General features: G+C 40.8%; 1 protein-coding gene across 1 annotated transcript; it reads left to right on the top strand.

Annotated features, from left to right (window-relative positions):
• Window positions 1–4,965: 4,965 nt before the first annotated feature.
• On the top strand, window positions 4,966–17,327 carry LOC111959084 (uncharacterized). The gene is made up of 6 exons (XM_023980514.2): window positions 4,966–5,159; window positions 12,114–12,239; window positions 12,350–12,392; window positions 12,699–12,734; window positions 12,940–12,972; window positions 16,751–17,327. The coding sequence occupies exons 2-6, from the start codon at window positions 12,117–12,119 to the stop codon at window positions 17,125–17,127; spliced, it is 612 nt and encodes a 203-aa protein (XP_023836282.1). The 5' UTR covers window positions 4,966–5,159; window positions 12,114–12,116; the 3' UTR covers window positions 17,128–17,327.
• Window positions 17,328–17,960: the final 633 nt, after the last annotated feature.

The following is a 17,960-nucleotide window of genomic DNA, read 5'->3' on the forward strand; positions in this document are numbered from 1 at the left end:
CAGAAACTGATAAGTCATCTAAAACTGAACAAAACTGATAAGTCATCTAAAACTGAAACACGAAACTGAATAAGTTAAAAATGAACAGAATATAAGTTTATAAATGAACAGAACTGATAAGTCATCTAAAACTGAACAGAAACTGATAAGTATCTAAAACTGAACAGAAACTGATAAGTAATCTAAAACTGAACAGAAACTGATAAGTCATCAAAACTGAACAGAAACTGATAAGTCATTAAAAACTGAACAGAACTGATAAGTCATCTAAAACTGAACAGAAACTGATAAGTTATCTAAAACTGAACAGAAAATGATAAGTCATCTAAAACTGAACAGAAACTGAACAGAACATAATTAAGATGGATGCCAGAAGGTTTCTGCTTTCAACAACAGCAGTGCCTGCACTTCTGCAGACTAAGAGGCAAACATGATTGAGGCCTTGTCTGAGAATTGTGAGAATTGTGCTGCATTGGTTAAGCACCTAAACCATCTGTGTTGTGGTTCAAGGAAAGCACAGGTTGATTGAGGATGTGCCATGGAGCATGAAACCAAGAACAGGACATAGAAATTCTACAGCAAACCTTCTCTCCTCTCTCTTTCTCTCTTCACTCTCTCTCTCTCACTCTCTTCTCTTCTCTCTCTCTCTCCTCCTCCTCTTTCTCTTCTTTCTCCTCTCTCTCTTTCTCTTCTCTCTTCTCTCTCTCTCTCTCTCTCTCTCTCTCTCTCTCTCTTTCTCTCCTCCTCTTCTCTTCTCTCTCTCTTCCTTCCCTTTCTCCTCACTCTCTTTCTCTTCCTCTTCTTCTCTTTTCACTCTCTCTCTTTCTTTTCTCTTCTCTCTCTCTCTTTCTTCTTTTTTCATCTCTCCTCTCTTCTTTACTCTCTCTCTTCTTTCTCTCTCTTCTCTCTCTTTACTCTCTCTCTCTTACTCTCTCTTCTTTCACTTCTCTTCTCTTTACTCTCTCTCTTTCACTCTCTCTCTCTCTCTTTTTACTTTCCTCTCCTCTCTCTCTTCTTTCTCTTTCACTCTCTCCCTCTCTTTTTTTCTCTCTTTCACTTCTCTTTCTCTTTCTCTTCTTCTTTCCTCTCTTTCACTCTCTCTCTCTCTTTCACTCTCTCTCTTTTCTCTTTCACTTCTCTTCTCTCTTCTCTCTTCTCTCTTTCTCTCTCTCTCTCTCTCTCTCTTTCTCTCTTTCTCTTTCTTCTTCATCTTCTTCTCTTCCTCTTTCTCTCTTTCACTCTCTCTCTCTCTTTCACTCTCTCTCTCTTTCGCTTTCTCTCCACTTTCTAAAAGTTACTTTCAGTCCTGTTTATGAAATCAACAGTGTTCAACTTCACGCATCTGCATTTCCATATCCTATGGCTATTCCCATACCTTATGGCTATTCCCATACCCTATGTATGTAAAGTCAGATTGAGTCACAGTGGCTGCCAGCTGGTGTATGAAACCATGAGAAAACTCCCTGTCATGTTTTTGTGCCCTTCGAACCCGCTGACACTGACCTATAAATATGTATGGGAAAACACATGCCGCCCACATCTGTCAATGTTGTGCCTTTCTCATCTTTAGCCTTACTAGCCTATAGTTCCTCGCTACAGAGATGATAGTGGTTTTGTCACCTTCTCTTTGCCCGTACTGTCATACTTGAGTAAAAGTAAAGATTCCTTAATAGAAAATGACTCAAGTATATGTGAAAGTGAACTGAATTTGAAAACTGAATCTAAATGCATCTGAGATGTTGAATATGTGAAACTATGGTAAACTTGAAATGATAGTTTGTAAACTTGATACGCAGACAATGAATGCAATATCCACCACATTGAAACAGAATATATAAATATTGAATTAGAATATTCAATTAAATTGTAATAGAATTTTAAAACTGAATGCAATATTCATTCAAATATTTTTCAAATCATGAAATACATGTTCAAGTTATTAGTTCAATGATTACATTTGTGCATTACAAATGTAAAAATATTGCATTTAAATTCAATATCTTAATGCAAATAAAAAAGTTTTGAATTCAAATACAGTTTCTGTTGTCACTGATATCGCTCTGTAATCGCTCTGTAATCGCTCTGTAATCGCTCTGTAATCGCTCCATCGCTTTCCTGCTCCGCATCCAAAATGTAACAAATACCTTTGGGTGTCAGGGAAAATGTATGGGAGTAAAAAGCACATATTTTCTTTAGGAATGTTAGTGGAGTAAAAGTAAAAGTTGTAAAAACATTTTGAAATAGTTAAGTAATCAACATTATTATTTTTAAACACTGAAAATCCAATGTTTCTATGTCAAACGGTTTTGTTATTTTTCAGTCTACTGTGATGCATATAAAGTGTAATATTGGGATGCAAACTCAAAATGTAATACATTTAAACTATATCTGACATGGTACAGGTGTCTTCTTTTTTTAAAGCTCATAACCACTGTGTGTGAGGTGTATACTTTGGTTTCAAAGTAGATTTGTTTAAGACTACCAAGAACACTCTGTGTAACCCTGATTTAGCCCACTGCAGTAAAAGGTTTCAAGTAGTGCTTCAAAGTATTTTTCTTAGGGTAAATCCATTTGAATTCAATCACTTTTTGACAGCATCCCTTTTGATTTAAACAAAACTTATCATACATGTTTGCCCATGGTCAGAAAGAGACTTTTAGGACCTGAATGCCAAAACATTCAGGAGATAAAGGTGCTCAGTTGACCCGTTTTGCATACCATACTATGAGACATCCATGTCTTCATCACCGTAAAATCTAGATGATGTAAAATAGGGTCTAAGCTACAACATATGGGTAAAGAATCCGAGTTTATGCATTCAAACTCGAACATTTGACGTTCTTGTGTTGTGCTCGCCATCAGTTGAGACACAACATGCTCTTGAATACAGGGTGGGTGTCATTTCAATCATACAGATATAATTCATTGAATGGAACTATCCCTTCAGACCACTGCAATTTAGCTGGTATGCCATTGACATTTTAATTGAATTTACATTTTTACTTCTAATTACTACCACAAAGATGGTCACGGGTCCACCCACTGTTGAATGTAAACTTAAATATCTATTCTATTATCTATATTTCTATGATTTCAATAGGTTTCCTATGGAAGATTGACAGTATCATTTAAAAAACAGATATTCCCATTCAAGACAAAGGAGATGATTGTGGACTACAAGAATAGGAGGACCGAGCACGCCCCCATTCTCATCGACTGGGCTGTAGTGGAGCAGGTTGAGAGCTTCAAGTTCCTTGGCGTCCACATCACCAACAAACTATCATGGTCCAAGCACACCAAGACAGTTGTGAAGAGGGCATGACAAAGCCTATTCCTCCTCAGGAGACTGAAAAGATTTGGCATGGGTCCTTAGATCCTCAAAAGTTTCGCACAATTGGCCTAGCGCTGTCCGGGTTAGGGGAGAGTTTGGCCGGCAGGGATGTCCTTGTCCCATCGCGCACTAGCGACTCCTGTGGCGGACCGGGCGAAGTACACGCTGACACGGTCGCCAGATGTACGGTGTTTCCTCCGACACATTGGTGCGGCTGGCTTCCAGGCTAAGTAGGCATTGTGTCAAGAAGCAGTGCTGCTTGGTTGGGTTGTGTTTCAGAGGACGCACAGCTCTCAACCTTCGCCTCTCCCGAGTCCGTACGGGAGTTGCAGCGATGAGACAAGACTGTAACTACCAATTGGATACCACGAAATTGGGGAGAAAAAGGGGTTACATTTAAAAAAAATAAAAAAAAATAAGACTCCAGCAACCCTAGTTATAGACTGTTCTCTCTGTTCTCTTCCCCCCCCCCACCCACCTTCCTTTTACGCTGCTGCATAGTCACTTTAATACCTCAATTACCTCAACTAACCGGTGCCCCCGCACATTGACTCTGTACCGGTACCCCCTGTATATAGCCTCGCTATTGTTATTTTACTGCTGCTCTTTAATTATTTGTTACTTTAAATTTATTTATTTATTGTATTTTTCTTTAAACTGCATTGTTCGTTAAGGGCTTGTAAGTAAACATTTCACTGTTGTATTCGGCATATGTGACAAATAAAATTTGATTTGATTTTAATTTAAAGTCAACATTCTCTAGTGTGTGGACTTTCGACCATCTCTTTGGTACCATTTGAAGGTTAAAATTTCAATTTTATTCCCATTTTAGTAAATTTATCAGCCAAAACATGACACCCACCCTGTATTCAAGAGTATGTTGTGTCTCCACCGATGGTGGGCACAACACAAAAACCTCAGATTAAGTAAAGTAGGGTCTAAGCTACAACATCTGAATATGATAAAAATCGGAGTTGACACGTTTTTAGATAATTGACATATACGGTTATAAAATGACAAATGTTATACCCCCCAAAATTCCAATAAATTATTGAATAGTTTGACACCCCTGTTTGTAAGCTTTTAAATGATATCAATCTCAACCATTTGTCATTTCCAGTGATGAAGACATGGATGTCTCATATTAATGTGGGGTATAAAAAATATGTCCATTTTGAGCACCTCTATCTCTTTAATGTTTTGGCATTCAGGTCTAAGAAGTCACTTTCTGAGCACTTCTACAATGGGCCAGTATGGATGAAAGGTTTCATTCATATTAAAATGGGTGCTGTCAAAAAGTTACTTTACAACTGTACTTTATCTACAGTATTTCATAAAATAATAGATAAAATACCTGGGTTTATTGATTATTTAAATTAAAATGTTGTTGTCATAACAAAAAAAACATGTTATAAACGCAGAAGGGAAATCAAATAAATCATAGCCTGGCTCTTTTGCCAACTCCTTATGGAATTGTCATGCCTGGCTTGATAATGGAGTAGGCATAAGCATAAACAGATCTTGGACCAGGCTAAAATACATTTTCATAGAAGAATATGACGTCATCAGTTGCTAATTTACCAGTCCCAGGGTCAATGTGACCAAAGTCAACCTAGACTTTGAGGTGGTTGTTTAGTCCATGATGCTTTGCTTTCACTCCCTCCTTTATTTCCAACCACAACTCACAGTGAAGAAAAAACTCCATCGCATCGAGCCTCAACTCAAGTGAAAAAGGGGCGAAACCCTGTCTAATGAACATGTCTCTGAAATGCAGCATGGTATGCAACAGACAGATTTGTTTGTACAAGGACACTACAAGACACGCTAGGTGAGTTGAGATCCTGGTCATTGTGTTTCATTTTATTCATATCAAGCTACTCATTTATAAATGATGTATATGTAAATTGTAGTAACACAGAATTGTGGACAGTGGACCATTGTATTTGCAATACTTTTTCATAATGTGAAATTCCTAATCTTAGACTTAATTATAGGATGTTTCAATGAGGAAAATGTGACACAATGTAAAATCACTTGGTGATAACAGTAATGTCTGATTTATCATCACACAGTAATAGTCTAATGGCTCTACAGTTATATTTGATCCAAAAACAGTGGATGTTGTATGAATATTTAGTGGTATTTTCAATAATGAGACTCTAATAGAATGGACCCAGTCTCATGTCCTATACCATATGACAGGTAATGCAGTCAAATTGATCCTTGCCAGAACGTTCTCTCACTCACTATGCATACCTTCACAATTACTTGTATCTTGTACAAGTGTGTAACAGGACAAATATAAGCACCCCCCAAATTATTATTATTATTATCTTGACTATTGCAATCATGTCATTCTGAACATACCGGAAAGTACACTGCGTGACAGCCGTAATGTCTTATCACAGTCACACAGTACATACCACTCTCTGCATGTTTGCTACAAATTATTTTATTGTATTTCTCTGGTAGTGAGTTCAGATATCACATTTACAGCCACTGGTGTTATTGTTTAAGCCAATACAAGTAGCAAACCATACTGCACATAGGGCAGCATTGTAGTTCAAGAGGGGAATAACCTGTATAGGTGAAATCCCAGAGTTTGTTTGTTTTATTTATTTATAGGGGACAATGCACATTAATCAACATCAATATTACTATAATGCAACATCCATGTAAATGTGCCGGGGTTAGCCAAAAGATCATTTGCACCCATAGTCCCAGGACAGCTAAGGACAATTACACAGTCACAATACACATACACACTAAAACAATACAAAATACAAATACATTACATCCAATAATATATCATTCTAACGACAACAACAACACTGTCATCAGCTGTCGTCTTACATATGAGGAACCACAGATAACTCATGTGTACAGGTTTGGATAGATTTTTAGCCATGTTTTCAATTCAAATGTAAAAGTACAATAATCAGTGCAGCTTCTCAAGTCCATGTGCATTGCATTCCAGTATATTGTAGCTCTAACAGAGAAGGCCGATTGACCGATTTTACTGTGTCGAAAAGGGACAAAGCAATCCCCTCTAGTTACTGCCCTGTTATCCTGGAGGTGCTTTCCTTGAGCATGATATGCCGGCATAGGGGTGAAGGGGCAAGACCATGTAGGAACTTAAAGACAATGCTTCCAAATCAAATCAAATTTGAGTAAAAAATAAATACATTATTTTAGCAGTAAAAAATAGCAATGTATACAGGGGGGTGCCGGTACAGAGTCAATGTGCACTGGTTAGTTGAGGTAGTATGTACATGTAGGTAGAGTTAATTAAAGTGACTATGCATAGATGACAACAGAGAGTGGCAGTGGTGTGGAGAGGGGAGGAAGGGGGGCAATGTGAATAGTCTGGGTAGCCATTTGACGAGATGTTCAGGAATCTTATGGATTGGGGGTAGAAGCTGTTTAGAAGCCTCTTGGACCTAGAATTGGCGCTCCGGTTACCGCTTGCTGTGTGGTAGCAGAGAGAACAGTCTATGACTAGGGTGGCTGGAGTCTTTGACAATTTTCAGGGCCTTCCTCTGACACCGCCTGGTATAGAGGTTCTGGATGGCAGGAAGCTTGGCCCAAGTGATGTACTGGGGCGTTCGCACTACCCTCTTTAGTGCCTTGCGGTTGGAGGCCGAGCAGTTGCCATACCAGGCAGTGATGCAACCAGTCAGGATGCTCTCGATGGTGCAGCTGTAGAACCTTTTGAGGATCTGAGGACCCATGCCAAATCTTTTCAGTCTCCTGAGGGGGAATAGGTTTTGTCGTGCCCGCATCACGACTGTCATGGTGTGCTTGGACCATATTCGTTTGTTGGTGATGTGTACACGCCAAGGACCTTGAAGCTCTCAACCTGCTCCACTGCAGCCCAGTCGATGAGATTGGGGGCGTGCTCGGTCCTCTTTTTCCTGTAGTCCACAATCATCTCCTTAGTCTTGATCACGTTGAGGGAGAGGTTGTTGTCCTGGCACCACACGGCCAGGTCTCTGACCTCCTCCCTATAGGCTGTCTCGTTGTTGTCGGTGATCAGGCCTACCACTGTTGTGTCATCGGCAAATTGAATGAGTCGTGCCTGGCCGTGCAGTCATGAGTGAACAGGGAGTACAGGAGGGGGCTGAGCATGCACCCCTGAGGGGCCCCTGTGTTGAGGATCAGCGTGGCAGATGTGTTGTTACCTACACTTACCACCTGGGGGTGGCCCGTCAGGAAGTCCAGAATCCAGTTGCAGAGGGAGGTGTTTAGTCCCAGGGTCCTTAGCTTATTGATGAGCTTTGAGGGCACTATGGTGTTGATCGCTGAGCTGTAGTCAATGAACAGCATTCTCACATAGGTGTTATTTTTGTCCAGGTGGGAAAGGGCAGTGTGGAGTGCAATAGAGACTGCATCATCTGTGGATCTGTTGGGGCGGTATGCAAATTGGAGTGGGTCTAGGGTTTCTGGGATGATATGGTGTTGATGTGAGCCATGACCAGCCTTTCAAAGCACTTCATGGCTACAGATGTGAGTGCTACGGGTCGGTAGTCATTTAGGCAGGTTACCATAGTGTTCTTGGACACAGGTACTATGGTGGTCTGCTTAAAACATGTTGGTATTACAGACTCGGCCAAAGAGAGGTTGAAAATGTCAGTGAAGACACTTGCTAGTTGGTCAGCGCATGCTCGCAGTACACGTCCTGGTAATCCGTCTGGCCCTCTGGCCTTGTGAATGTTGACCTGTCTAAAGGTCTTACTCACATCGGCTGCGGAGAGCGGGATCACACAGTCTTCCGGTATAGCTGGTGCTCTCATGCATGTTTCAGTGTTATTTGCCTCGAAGCGAGCATAGAAGTAGTTTAGCTCGTTTGGTAGGCTCGTGTCACTGGGCAGCTCTCGGCTGTGCTTCCCTTTGTAGTCTAATGGTTTGCAGGCCCTGCGACATCCGACGAGCGTCAGAGCCGGTGTAGTACGACTCGATCTTAGTCCTGTATTGACACTTTGCCTGTTTGATGGTTCGTCGGAGGGCGTAGCAGGATTTCTAATAAGCTTCCGGGTTAGAGTCCCGTTCCTTGAAAGCGGCCGTTCTAGCTCCTTGAAAGCGGCAGCTCTAGGCTTGCATCTACAAGAAAAAGTATGTGAACTCTTTGGAACTACCTGGATTTCTGCATAAATTTTACATAAAATTTGATCTGATCTTCATCTTGAAAGCGGCCAATAGACGGTCTTGAAAGTCTTGAAAGCGGTCACAACAATAGACAAACACAGTGTACTTAAACTAATAACACACAAATTATTGTATTTTTCTTGTCTGTATTGAATGCATAATTTAAACATTCACAGTGTAGGTTGGGAAAAGTATGTGAACCCCTAGGCTAATGACTTCCAAAAGCTAATTGTAGTCAGGAGTCAGCTAACCTGGAGTCCAATCAATGAGACGAGATTGGAGATGTTGGTTAGAGCTGCCTTGCCCTATAAAAAAACATTTTTGCTATTCACAAGAAGCATTGCCTGATGTGAACCATGCCTCAAACAAAAGAGATCTCAGAAGACCTAAGATTACGATTTGTTGACTTGCAGGAAATGGTTACAAAAGTATCTCTAAAGGCCTTGATGTTCATCAGTCCACGGTCAGACAAATTGTCTATAAATGGAGAAAGTTCAGCACTGTTGCTACTCTCCCTAGGAGTCGCCGTCCTGCAAAGACGACTGCAAGAGCACAGGGCAGAATGCTCAATGAGGTTAAGAAGAATTCTAGAGTGTCAGCTAAAGACTTACAGAAATCTTTGGAAGATGCTAACATCGTTGCTGACAAGTCTACAATATGTAAAACACTCAACAAGAATGGTGTTCATGGGAGGGCACCATGGAAGAAGCCACTGCTGTCCAAAATAAACATTGCTGCACTTCTGAAGTTCGCAATAGAGCACCTGGATGTTCCGCAGCGCTACTGGCAAAATATTCTGTAGACAGATGAAACTAAAGTTGTGTTGTTTGGAAGGAACACACAACACTGTGTGGAGAATGAAAAGGCACAGCACACCAACATCAAAACCTCATCCCAATTGTAAACCATGGTGGAGGGAGCATCATGGTTTGGGGCTGCTTTGCTGCCTCAGGGCCTGGTCAGCTTGCTATCATCGACAGAAAAATGAATTCCCAAGTTCATCAAGACATTTTGCAGGAGAATGTAAGGCTATCTGTCCACCAATTGAAGCTCAACAGAAGTTAGGTGATGCAACAGGACAACAACCCATTAGACAGATGTAAATCAACAACAGAATGGCTTAAACAGAAGAAAATACGCCTTCTAGAGTGGCCTAGTCAGTCCTGACCTCAACCCAATTGAGATGCTGTGGCATGACCTCAAGAGAGCAGTTCACACCAGACATCCCAAGAATATTGTGGAACTGAAACAGTTTTGTAAAGAGGAATGGTCCAAAATTCCTCCTGACCGTTGTGCAGGTCTGATCCGCAACTACAGAAAAYGTTTGTTTGAGGTTATTGATGCCAAAGGAGGGTCAACCTGTTATTAAATCCAAATGTTCACATACTTTTTCCAACCTGCACTGTGAATATTTAAACGGTGTGATCAATAAAGAGATGGAAAATTATGATTGTTTGTGTGTTATTAGTTTAAGCAGACTGCGTTTGTCTATTGTTGTGACTTAGATCAAGATCAGATACAATTTTATGGCCAATTTATGCAGAAATCCAGGTAATTCTATAGGGTTCACATACTTTTTCTTCCCAAACGGGCTAAACTCCAATACTGCTTAAAGCTATCCAGACTAAATAAATTATGTTTGTAAATGATATAACAATGGTGGTAACTGTTTGGTTTGTTATCAAAAATCTTAAGTGTTTGTAGAGTGATTCAATTGGTTTCAGAATAGTAGCTCCTGTTTGTGACCAGCATGTGAGGCAATGTCTCAGATGTGAGAACATCATAGCATGCATATATAGTTTGGYGGCCTCCAGAGGAAGGAAATGTCTTTTAAACTTAAAGTTGGATAATCCAAACTTAACCGTGTTAACCACCTTCTTCACATGTTTCTTAAATGACAAGTTGGAGTCCAAAATGACACCAAGATACCTGAAGTTAGACACAGCTTTCAGATTCTCCCCATTAACAAGAACAGCTCGTTGGGAAAAATTAATGGATTTATTAGAGAAGTAAATACAAACAGTCTTGTCGATAATTCTTGCCTGCAATTCTTGCCTGCATCACCACCTATGTCCAGTTTAGATTTAATGCACTCCAGAAAATAGCAATTGTCTGTTTCGGTGGAATGGTTAGTTCTGAATCCAAATTGCATTTGATGTATGGAGTTCCCCTGAATGAGGTGATCAGTCAGATGATCAGCCATCTTTCAGCTACTTTTGATAGCACTGGAAGGATGCTTATAGGTCGGTAATTTTCCACCAGTGTTGGGTCACCAGATTTTAAAATAGGTATCACTGCAGCAGACTTCCAAGCATTGGGGAAGAGCCCATATTTGATGGACAGATTCACTAGATATACAATAGGGGCAATCAGAGAATTTTTGTCTGTTCAGGAATACAGTGTCTAGACCAAATACATATTTTGTTCTAGAGCTCCTGAAGAAGCTAATAATACTGTCCACTGCTGATGCTGGGATTTCAGGAATTCTGAATATTGGTTTATTATTATCTATGGGAGTGAGAACTGTGGTCTTGGTTGAACATTTTTGAGCCAGTTCCCTGACAGAGTCAACAAAAACATTGTTAAAGGTGGTGGATATGAAATTGGAGTCTTGAATTAGAATCCCATTAACCTTTAATTCAGGATGTTTTTTGGACTTTTCAGCTCCTCTCCCTGTTAGTTTGTTGAGATTTTCCCAAATCACTTTGCCATTTTCTTTTGCTTCATTGATCACTCTAAGAAAGAACACAGCTTTTTTTATATTCTTAATTACCTTATTTCTCAGTGATGCAAATATACATCTGCCATCATTCTTACCAGACTTCAGTGCTTTTTTCAAGGAAATATCACGTTCTCTCATCTGCCTCCAGAGGTCCTCGTTGAGCCATGGTAGAGAGGTTTTTCGTCTTGGCTTACGTTGACATTTCCTAGTAAAAGAGGTATCCACGTTGTCAATAGCTGACAGAAATGTTCTGTATCCAGACTCTGGGTCTTCATTGCTTAACAGATCAGACTAGTCCATTTGACTTATAGCTACATCGTAGTTTCTCTGCTCACTTTTCAGAATTTTTTTATTGTACTGTTACACATTAATATGGTTCTTAAATCTCTTTTTAGTGATCTTTCTAACCACCAATGTAACATTGTGGTCAGATATGCCAGTTAGTAAGTTACTGGACTTAATTATTCGATCAGGTCTGTTAGTAAACACCAGATCAATTTGAGTCTGGGATGACTGTTACTCTGGTTGGACCTTGTATTATTTGAGCCAGGTTGAAATAATCTGTGATCTCTTTGAGATTTTTCCTACAAGTTTTGTTTTCCCAGTTTACATTGAATTCGCCCATGAACATAATCTCCTTCTTATGATCACATTCTTTAAGCATGGCATTTAGTTGGTCAGTGGGGTAAAATCTAAACTAAATGTTATTCAGAAGGCAGCCTATTGACTAATGTTGAGGTGCTCAGACTCAAACAGTAGCCTATGGTGGAAGATCTACAACCCGCCTGCTTATATCTATTCTAGACCCTTCAGATCTGCACATTTAGGATTAGATAAGGATTAGGGCCGATGGGAAGTGGAAGGGAGTGAATTGGGACGGCTCTCAGTGGTTTGTGGTACGTGTGTGTTTTTCAGAGGATGAAGAGCCAACAGCACACCTCCAGATACCTGCTGCTCCATGTGTGGTGCGGGTTTCTCACAGTCGCATTGGGGATTATGGTCGCAGTTCTCACAACAGTACAAATAAACTCACCTGACAAGGTATGTCCAATTATCATCAGTGATAGCTAGACTCAGATATGATGATGATCATACATAAGGGTAGACTGATGGTGATCTCAAGGTGTCACTATGTAATTTCTCTCTCCAAGAGTAATTTACCTGAATCAAAGGAGGAAAACCAGCACCCTGCAAGTAAGTTGTACTGGGTTACACATACTGACATTAATAGTTTTTTTATGTTCTGTATGTCATTATATTGACCAAGGCACTGTTATATATTTCCTATCCCATATTAGACATTCTACAACAGTATTATTATTATATATTTTTTTTAAATAGGCAAGTCAGTTAAGAACAAATTCTTATTTACAATGACGGCCTACCAAAAGGCAAAAGGCCTCCTGCGGGGACAGGGGCTGGGATTAAAAATATATATATATATATATATATATATATATATATATGACAATGACTTTAAATATTATTTATATTTTTCAGACGGCAGTTTTCTGGCTCAATTGCATTCATCAAAGGGTAAGTAAAGCATTGCTATTTCCATTTCTGATTATCAATGAATGTCTAATGTTTAAACAATACATTGTGTCCAATAGAATTCAGGTCAATGGTGCATTTTCTGGAGAAAGATGTCATTATAAGATTGCACAAGCAGAGAGTAACACGTAAACGTTACAAGATAGATCAAAACAGGAAAATGAATGGCCGCTTTTTTGCTTTCCAGCTCCCTGTCTCTCATATATCCAGCTGACCATGGGTAAGCTAAACACTTCCTTTCCTAGTTTATAGGTATGGACTTTTGGGCCTAACATTCCATGCTTGTTGCAGTTTGCTTTTTACATCCTAAGTTCATGGAATGCATGACTTAACATTGGAGCTTCTGCAGTCTGTCTGAACTTGTCAGTTCCACTAAACAAGACTAGGGCCCTGTACACACTCAGGTTGTACAACTGATCTAACACATTTGACACCTAGGTTGTGATACACCTAATATTTATATGATACAATGGAGAATGTGTCTGTAAAATACACTCACCGGTCAGTTTATTAGGTACACCATATAGTACCGGGTTGGACCCCCCTTTGCCTCCAGAACAGCCTGAATTATTCGGGGCATTCTACAAGGTGTCGGAAACGTTCCACAGGGATGTTGGTCCATGCTGACGCGATGGTATCACGCAGTTGCTGCAGATTGGACGGTGGTACATTCATGCTGTGAACAGTCCGTTCCATCTCATCCCAAAGATGCTCTATTGGGTTGAGGTCTGGGGACTGCACAGGCCACTCAAGTAAACTGAACTCGCTGTCACGTACCAGGCATTGTTTTCCCACTCCTCAGTTGTCAAGTGTTGGTGATCGTGTGCCCACTGGAGCAACTTCTTGTTTTTAGCTGATAGGAGTGGAACCCGGTGTTGTCATTTGCTGCAATAGCCCATCTGTGACAAGGATCGACAAGTTGTGCGTTCCGTGATGCCGTTCTGCACATCACTGTTGTACTGCGCCATTATTTGTCTGTTTGGAGGAGGATTATTTAAGATACTGTTTGAAGAGGTAGGATTTCAGATGTTTTCGGGAAGATGGGCAGGTACTCTCCTGACCTAGCTTCAAGGGAGAGCTGGTTCCAAAATTGGGGTGCCAGGACAGAGAAGAGCTTGGAGCGGGAGCTGCCCTCACGTAGGGGTGGGAGGGCCAAGATATACAGTATAACATGCTTACTCACCATGAGCAGAACATATTACTACACAGTCCAACATTGTATGTCTCTAATCAACAAGATGTTATGCCTCTTTATTCATCAGAAAATTATATTTATGTATTGAAAACATTATGCAAATATTCAATCTATTCATTAAACTATTGTGAGGGTAGGTGTATTAATGTAAGGTTAAAATGGTAGCTGTACAATCAGGGAGTGCTCAGAATGAGGTAGATTTAGTTCCACCAATGTTTCACTCATCATGCGCTGTGTCCCCCGTCTGCTCCTTTATGAAGTGGGGTTTAAGACCCACAATCAACCCATCTACTGTAACTGCTTAGATGTGGGCATCCACTAACCCCAACACAATGCTACAATTACTGTCTGTGAAAATACGTTATAATTTTGCAACGTACAGTGCCTTTGGAAAGTATTCAGACCCCTTGATTTTTTCCCACATTTTCTTACATTACAGCCTTATTCTAAAATGTATTACATTGTTTTCCCCCCCATCAATCAACACACAATACCCCATAATGACAATGCAAAAATATTTTGGGGGGGAAATAATATCACATTTACATAAGTATTCAGACGCTTTACTCAGTACTTTGTTTAAGCACCTTTTGCAACGATTACAGCATCGAGTCTTCTGGGTATGACGCTATAATCTTGGCACACCTGCATTTGGGGAGTTTGTATTAATGTAAGGTTAAAATGGTAGCTGTACAATCAGAGTGTGTGCATCCTTCTCTGCAGATCCTCTCAAGCTCTGTCAGGTTGGATGGGGAGCGTTGCTGCACAGCTATTTTCAGGTCTCTCCAGAGATGTTCGATCGGGTTCAAGTCTGGGCTCTGGCTGGACATTCAGAGACTTGTCCCGAAGCCACTCTTGAGTTGTCTTGGCTGTGTGCTTAGGGTCGTTGTCCTGTTGGAAGGTGAACCTTCACCCCAGTCTGAGGTCCTGAGCACTCTTGAGCAGGTTTTCATCAAGGATCTCTCTGTACTTTGCTCCATTCATCTTTTCCTCGATCCTGACTGGTCTTGCAGTCCCTGCCGCTGAAAAACATCCCCACAGTATGATGCTGCCACCACCATGCTTCATCGTAGGAATGGTGCCAGGTTTCTTCCAGACATGATGCTTGCCATTCAAGCCAAAGAGTTCAATCTTGTTTTCATCAGACCAGAGAATCTTGTTTCTCATGGTCTGAGAATCTTTAGGTGCCTTTTGGCAAACTCCAAGCGGGCTGTCATGTGGTGGAGTGCTGCAGAGATGGTTGTCCTTCTGGAAGGTTCTCCCATCTCCACAGAGGAACTCTACAGCTCTGTTAGAGTGACCATCGGGTTCTTGGTCACATCCCTGACCAAGGCCCTTCTCCCCTGATTGCTCATTTTGGCCGGGCGGCCAGCACTAGGAAGAGTATTGGTGGTTCCAAACTTTAAATGCTGCAGAAATTATTTGGTACCCTTCCTCAGATCTATGCCTCGACACAATCCTGTCTCTGAGCTGTACGAACAATTAGTTTGACCTCATGGCTTGATTTTTGCTCTGACATGCACGGTCAACTGTGGGACCTTATATAGACAGGTGTGTGCCTTTTCAAATCATGTCCAATCAATTTAATTTGCCACAGGTGGACTCCAATCAAGTTGTAGAAACATCTCAAGGATGATCAATGGAAACAGGATGCACCTGAGCTCAATTTCGAGTGTCATAACAAAGGGTCTGAATACTTATGTAAATAAGGTATCTGTTTGTAGATTTCTGTTTTTGCTTTGTCATTATGGGGTATTGTGAGTAGCTTGCTGAAAAAAATATATATAATATGAATAAGGCTGTAACGTAACAAAATGTGGAAAAAGTCAACGGGTCTGAGTACTTTCCGAAGGCACTGTATACAGAGTTTTAAAGGGGTATTAAAAGTATAGTTATTCAATATTTTGCCACCTGTCTGTTCAAATATATGCACAAACATACACTATATATACAAAAGTATGTGGACACCCCTTAAAAGGAAAGTATTCAAGCTATTTCAGCCACACCGTTGCTGGCAGGTGTATAAAATTGAGCACACAGCCATGCAATTCCCATAGACAAACATTGACAGTAGAATGGCCTTACGGAAGAGCTCAGTGTCTTTCAACGTGGCACCGTCATAGGATTCCACCTTTTCAACAAGTTAGTTACATTTCTGCCCTGCTAGAGCTGCCCCGGTCAACTGTAAGTGCTGTTATTGTGAAGTGGAAACGTCTAGGAGCAACAACGGTTCAGCCACAAAGTGGTAGGCCTCACGAGCTCACAGAACGGGACCACTGAGTGCTGAAGCACGTAGCGTGTAAAAAATAGTCTGTCCTTGGTTGCAACACTCACTTCCGAGTTCCAAACTGCCTGTTTCAGTATGACAATCCCCACGTACACAAAGCGAGGTACATACAGAAATGGTTTGTCAAGATCGGTGTGGAATAACTTGAATGGCCTGCACAGAGCCCTGACCTCAACCCCATTGAACACCTTTGGGATGAATTGAAACGCCAACTGCGAGCCAGGCCTAATTGCCCAACATCAGTGCCCAACCTCACTAATGCTTTTGTGGCTGAATGGAAGCAAGTCCCCGCAGCAATGTTCCAACATCTAGTGGAAAGCCTTCCCACAAGAGTGGAGGCTGTTATAGCAGCAAAGGGGAGACCAACTCCATATTAATGCCCATGATTTTGGAATGAGATGTTCGACGAGCATACTTTTGGTCATGTAGTGTATATTAACCCATTTATATGATGTAAAGCGTTTTAATATTTTATTTTATTCTCTTTTCTTTTCTTTCCTTCTGTCTCATGAGAAGGAACATTATCTTGGGAGAATGACCATAGTGTCCCCGTCTGTGGCTCTTGCTCCCTCGTCCTCCGCGACAACTCTGTCTACATCAGATCTGAAGGCTTCTACTACTTCTATGTCCAGGTCACCTTCACTAGGCACACCGGAGGAGAGGGGAAGAGGAAGGTGACTCTGTTCAAAAATGGCATTCAAAATAAGACCCAGCAAAGGAGACTGAGTGAAGTCGTGTATCACGGAGAGAAAGGGGGCACTGTATTCATGTCCAGGATGGTAAAGCTCCAACATGGTAACAGTCTCAGCCTTGAGATAACATCAGAGAATAATAGTTTTAGGTATGGGGGAGAGAATACCTACTGGGGGGCATATCAGCTCCCCCCATGTTAAGCCAACAGACATTGTTATTGAGACTTAGTTCAAGATTGAACCAAAGAAGCTGTTAAAACATTGTTTTTAAAAAAAGTGTGCGGTAGTTACTAAACTGATTTTATTTTGTGAAAACTGTAACTGTTATGCATATGCATTGTTTGTTTTGCTGAACAGATTTGATTATATAATGAGGTAACAGAATACATCGTCAAACTATGTATTTGTGTGTGTGTGTGATTACTTGAGAAATTAATGGTATCTATCATGATGTGAATTAGTCGATGCTAGATATTATAGATGGTAAATAGACTTGATATGGAGACAGTGTTCGTGTCTGAATACCAATACTAGCGTACTAAATAGTATGCAAAAAAAAAAGTTTTATAGTATCCGAAATTTCTAAAATAGCACTCCGAATGTGTCATCTAATGTGCGATTTGCCATGATTCCCAGTGTTTATTCATTTTGGTACATCGCATCAATTTATCTGATTATCAGCTGTTGTCAAACACACAAATTCTACTAGATCAAACGGCAAAATGACTTACAGTTTAAGTATGCCACTGCCACTATTTACTGTTATCATCATTGTCTATGGAATGCAGTGATGCTTTAGTTGCCCCTAGTACACAGAATCAAGCAGGAACTTGCGATTGATAGCTACTCAAAACAGGAAGCCACAAAGTTGTCGGTGTCAGATTAGTCATAGCTTCTATTCCCCTAGTCATCTCTCCACAGAAACCTGCAATTGTACACACTTATTCACTCTGTCTGGCCCGGGCGTCTCCAGCTCTGCACACTGTTGGATTGCATAATACCTGGCAGGCCGCTCCTACCATGTGACATGGAGA

The sequence above is a fragment of the Salvelinus sp. IW2-2015 genome, linkage group LG35 (assembly GCF_002910315.2).
Source record: "Salvelinus sp. IW2-2015 linkage group LG35, ASM291031v2, whole genome shotgun sequence".
Lineage (NCBI taxonomy): Eukaryota > Metazoa > Chordata > Actinopteri > Salmoniformes > Salmonidae > Salvelinus > Salvelinus sp. IW2-2015.

Coding starts and splice junctions, on each gene's coding strand:
- LOC111959084 (XM_023980514.2), top strand. CDS start 12,117: ATGAAGAGCCAACAGCACACCTCCAGATACCTGCTGCTCCATGTGTGG. Junction 12,393..12,698: donor GGAAAACCAGCACCCTGCAA/GTAAGTTGTACT, acceptor TATATTTTTCAG/ACGGCAGTTTTCTGGCTCAA. Junction 12,973..16,750: donor ATATATCCAGCTGACCATGG/GTAAGCTAAACA, acceptor TCTCATGAGAAG/GAACATTATCTTGGGAGAAT.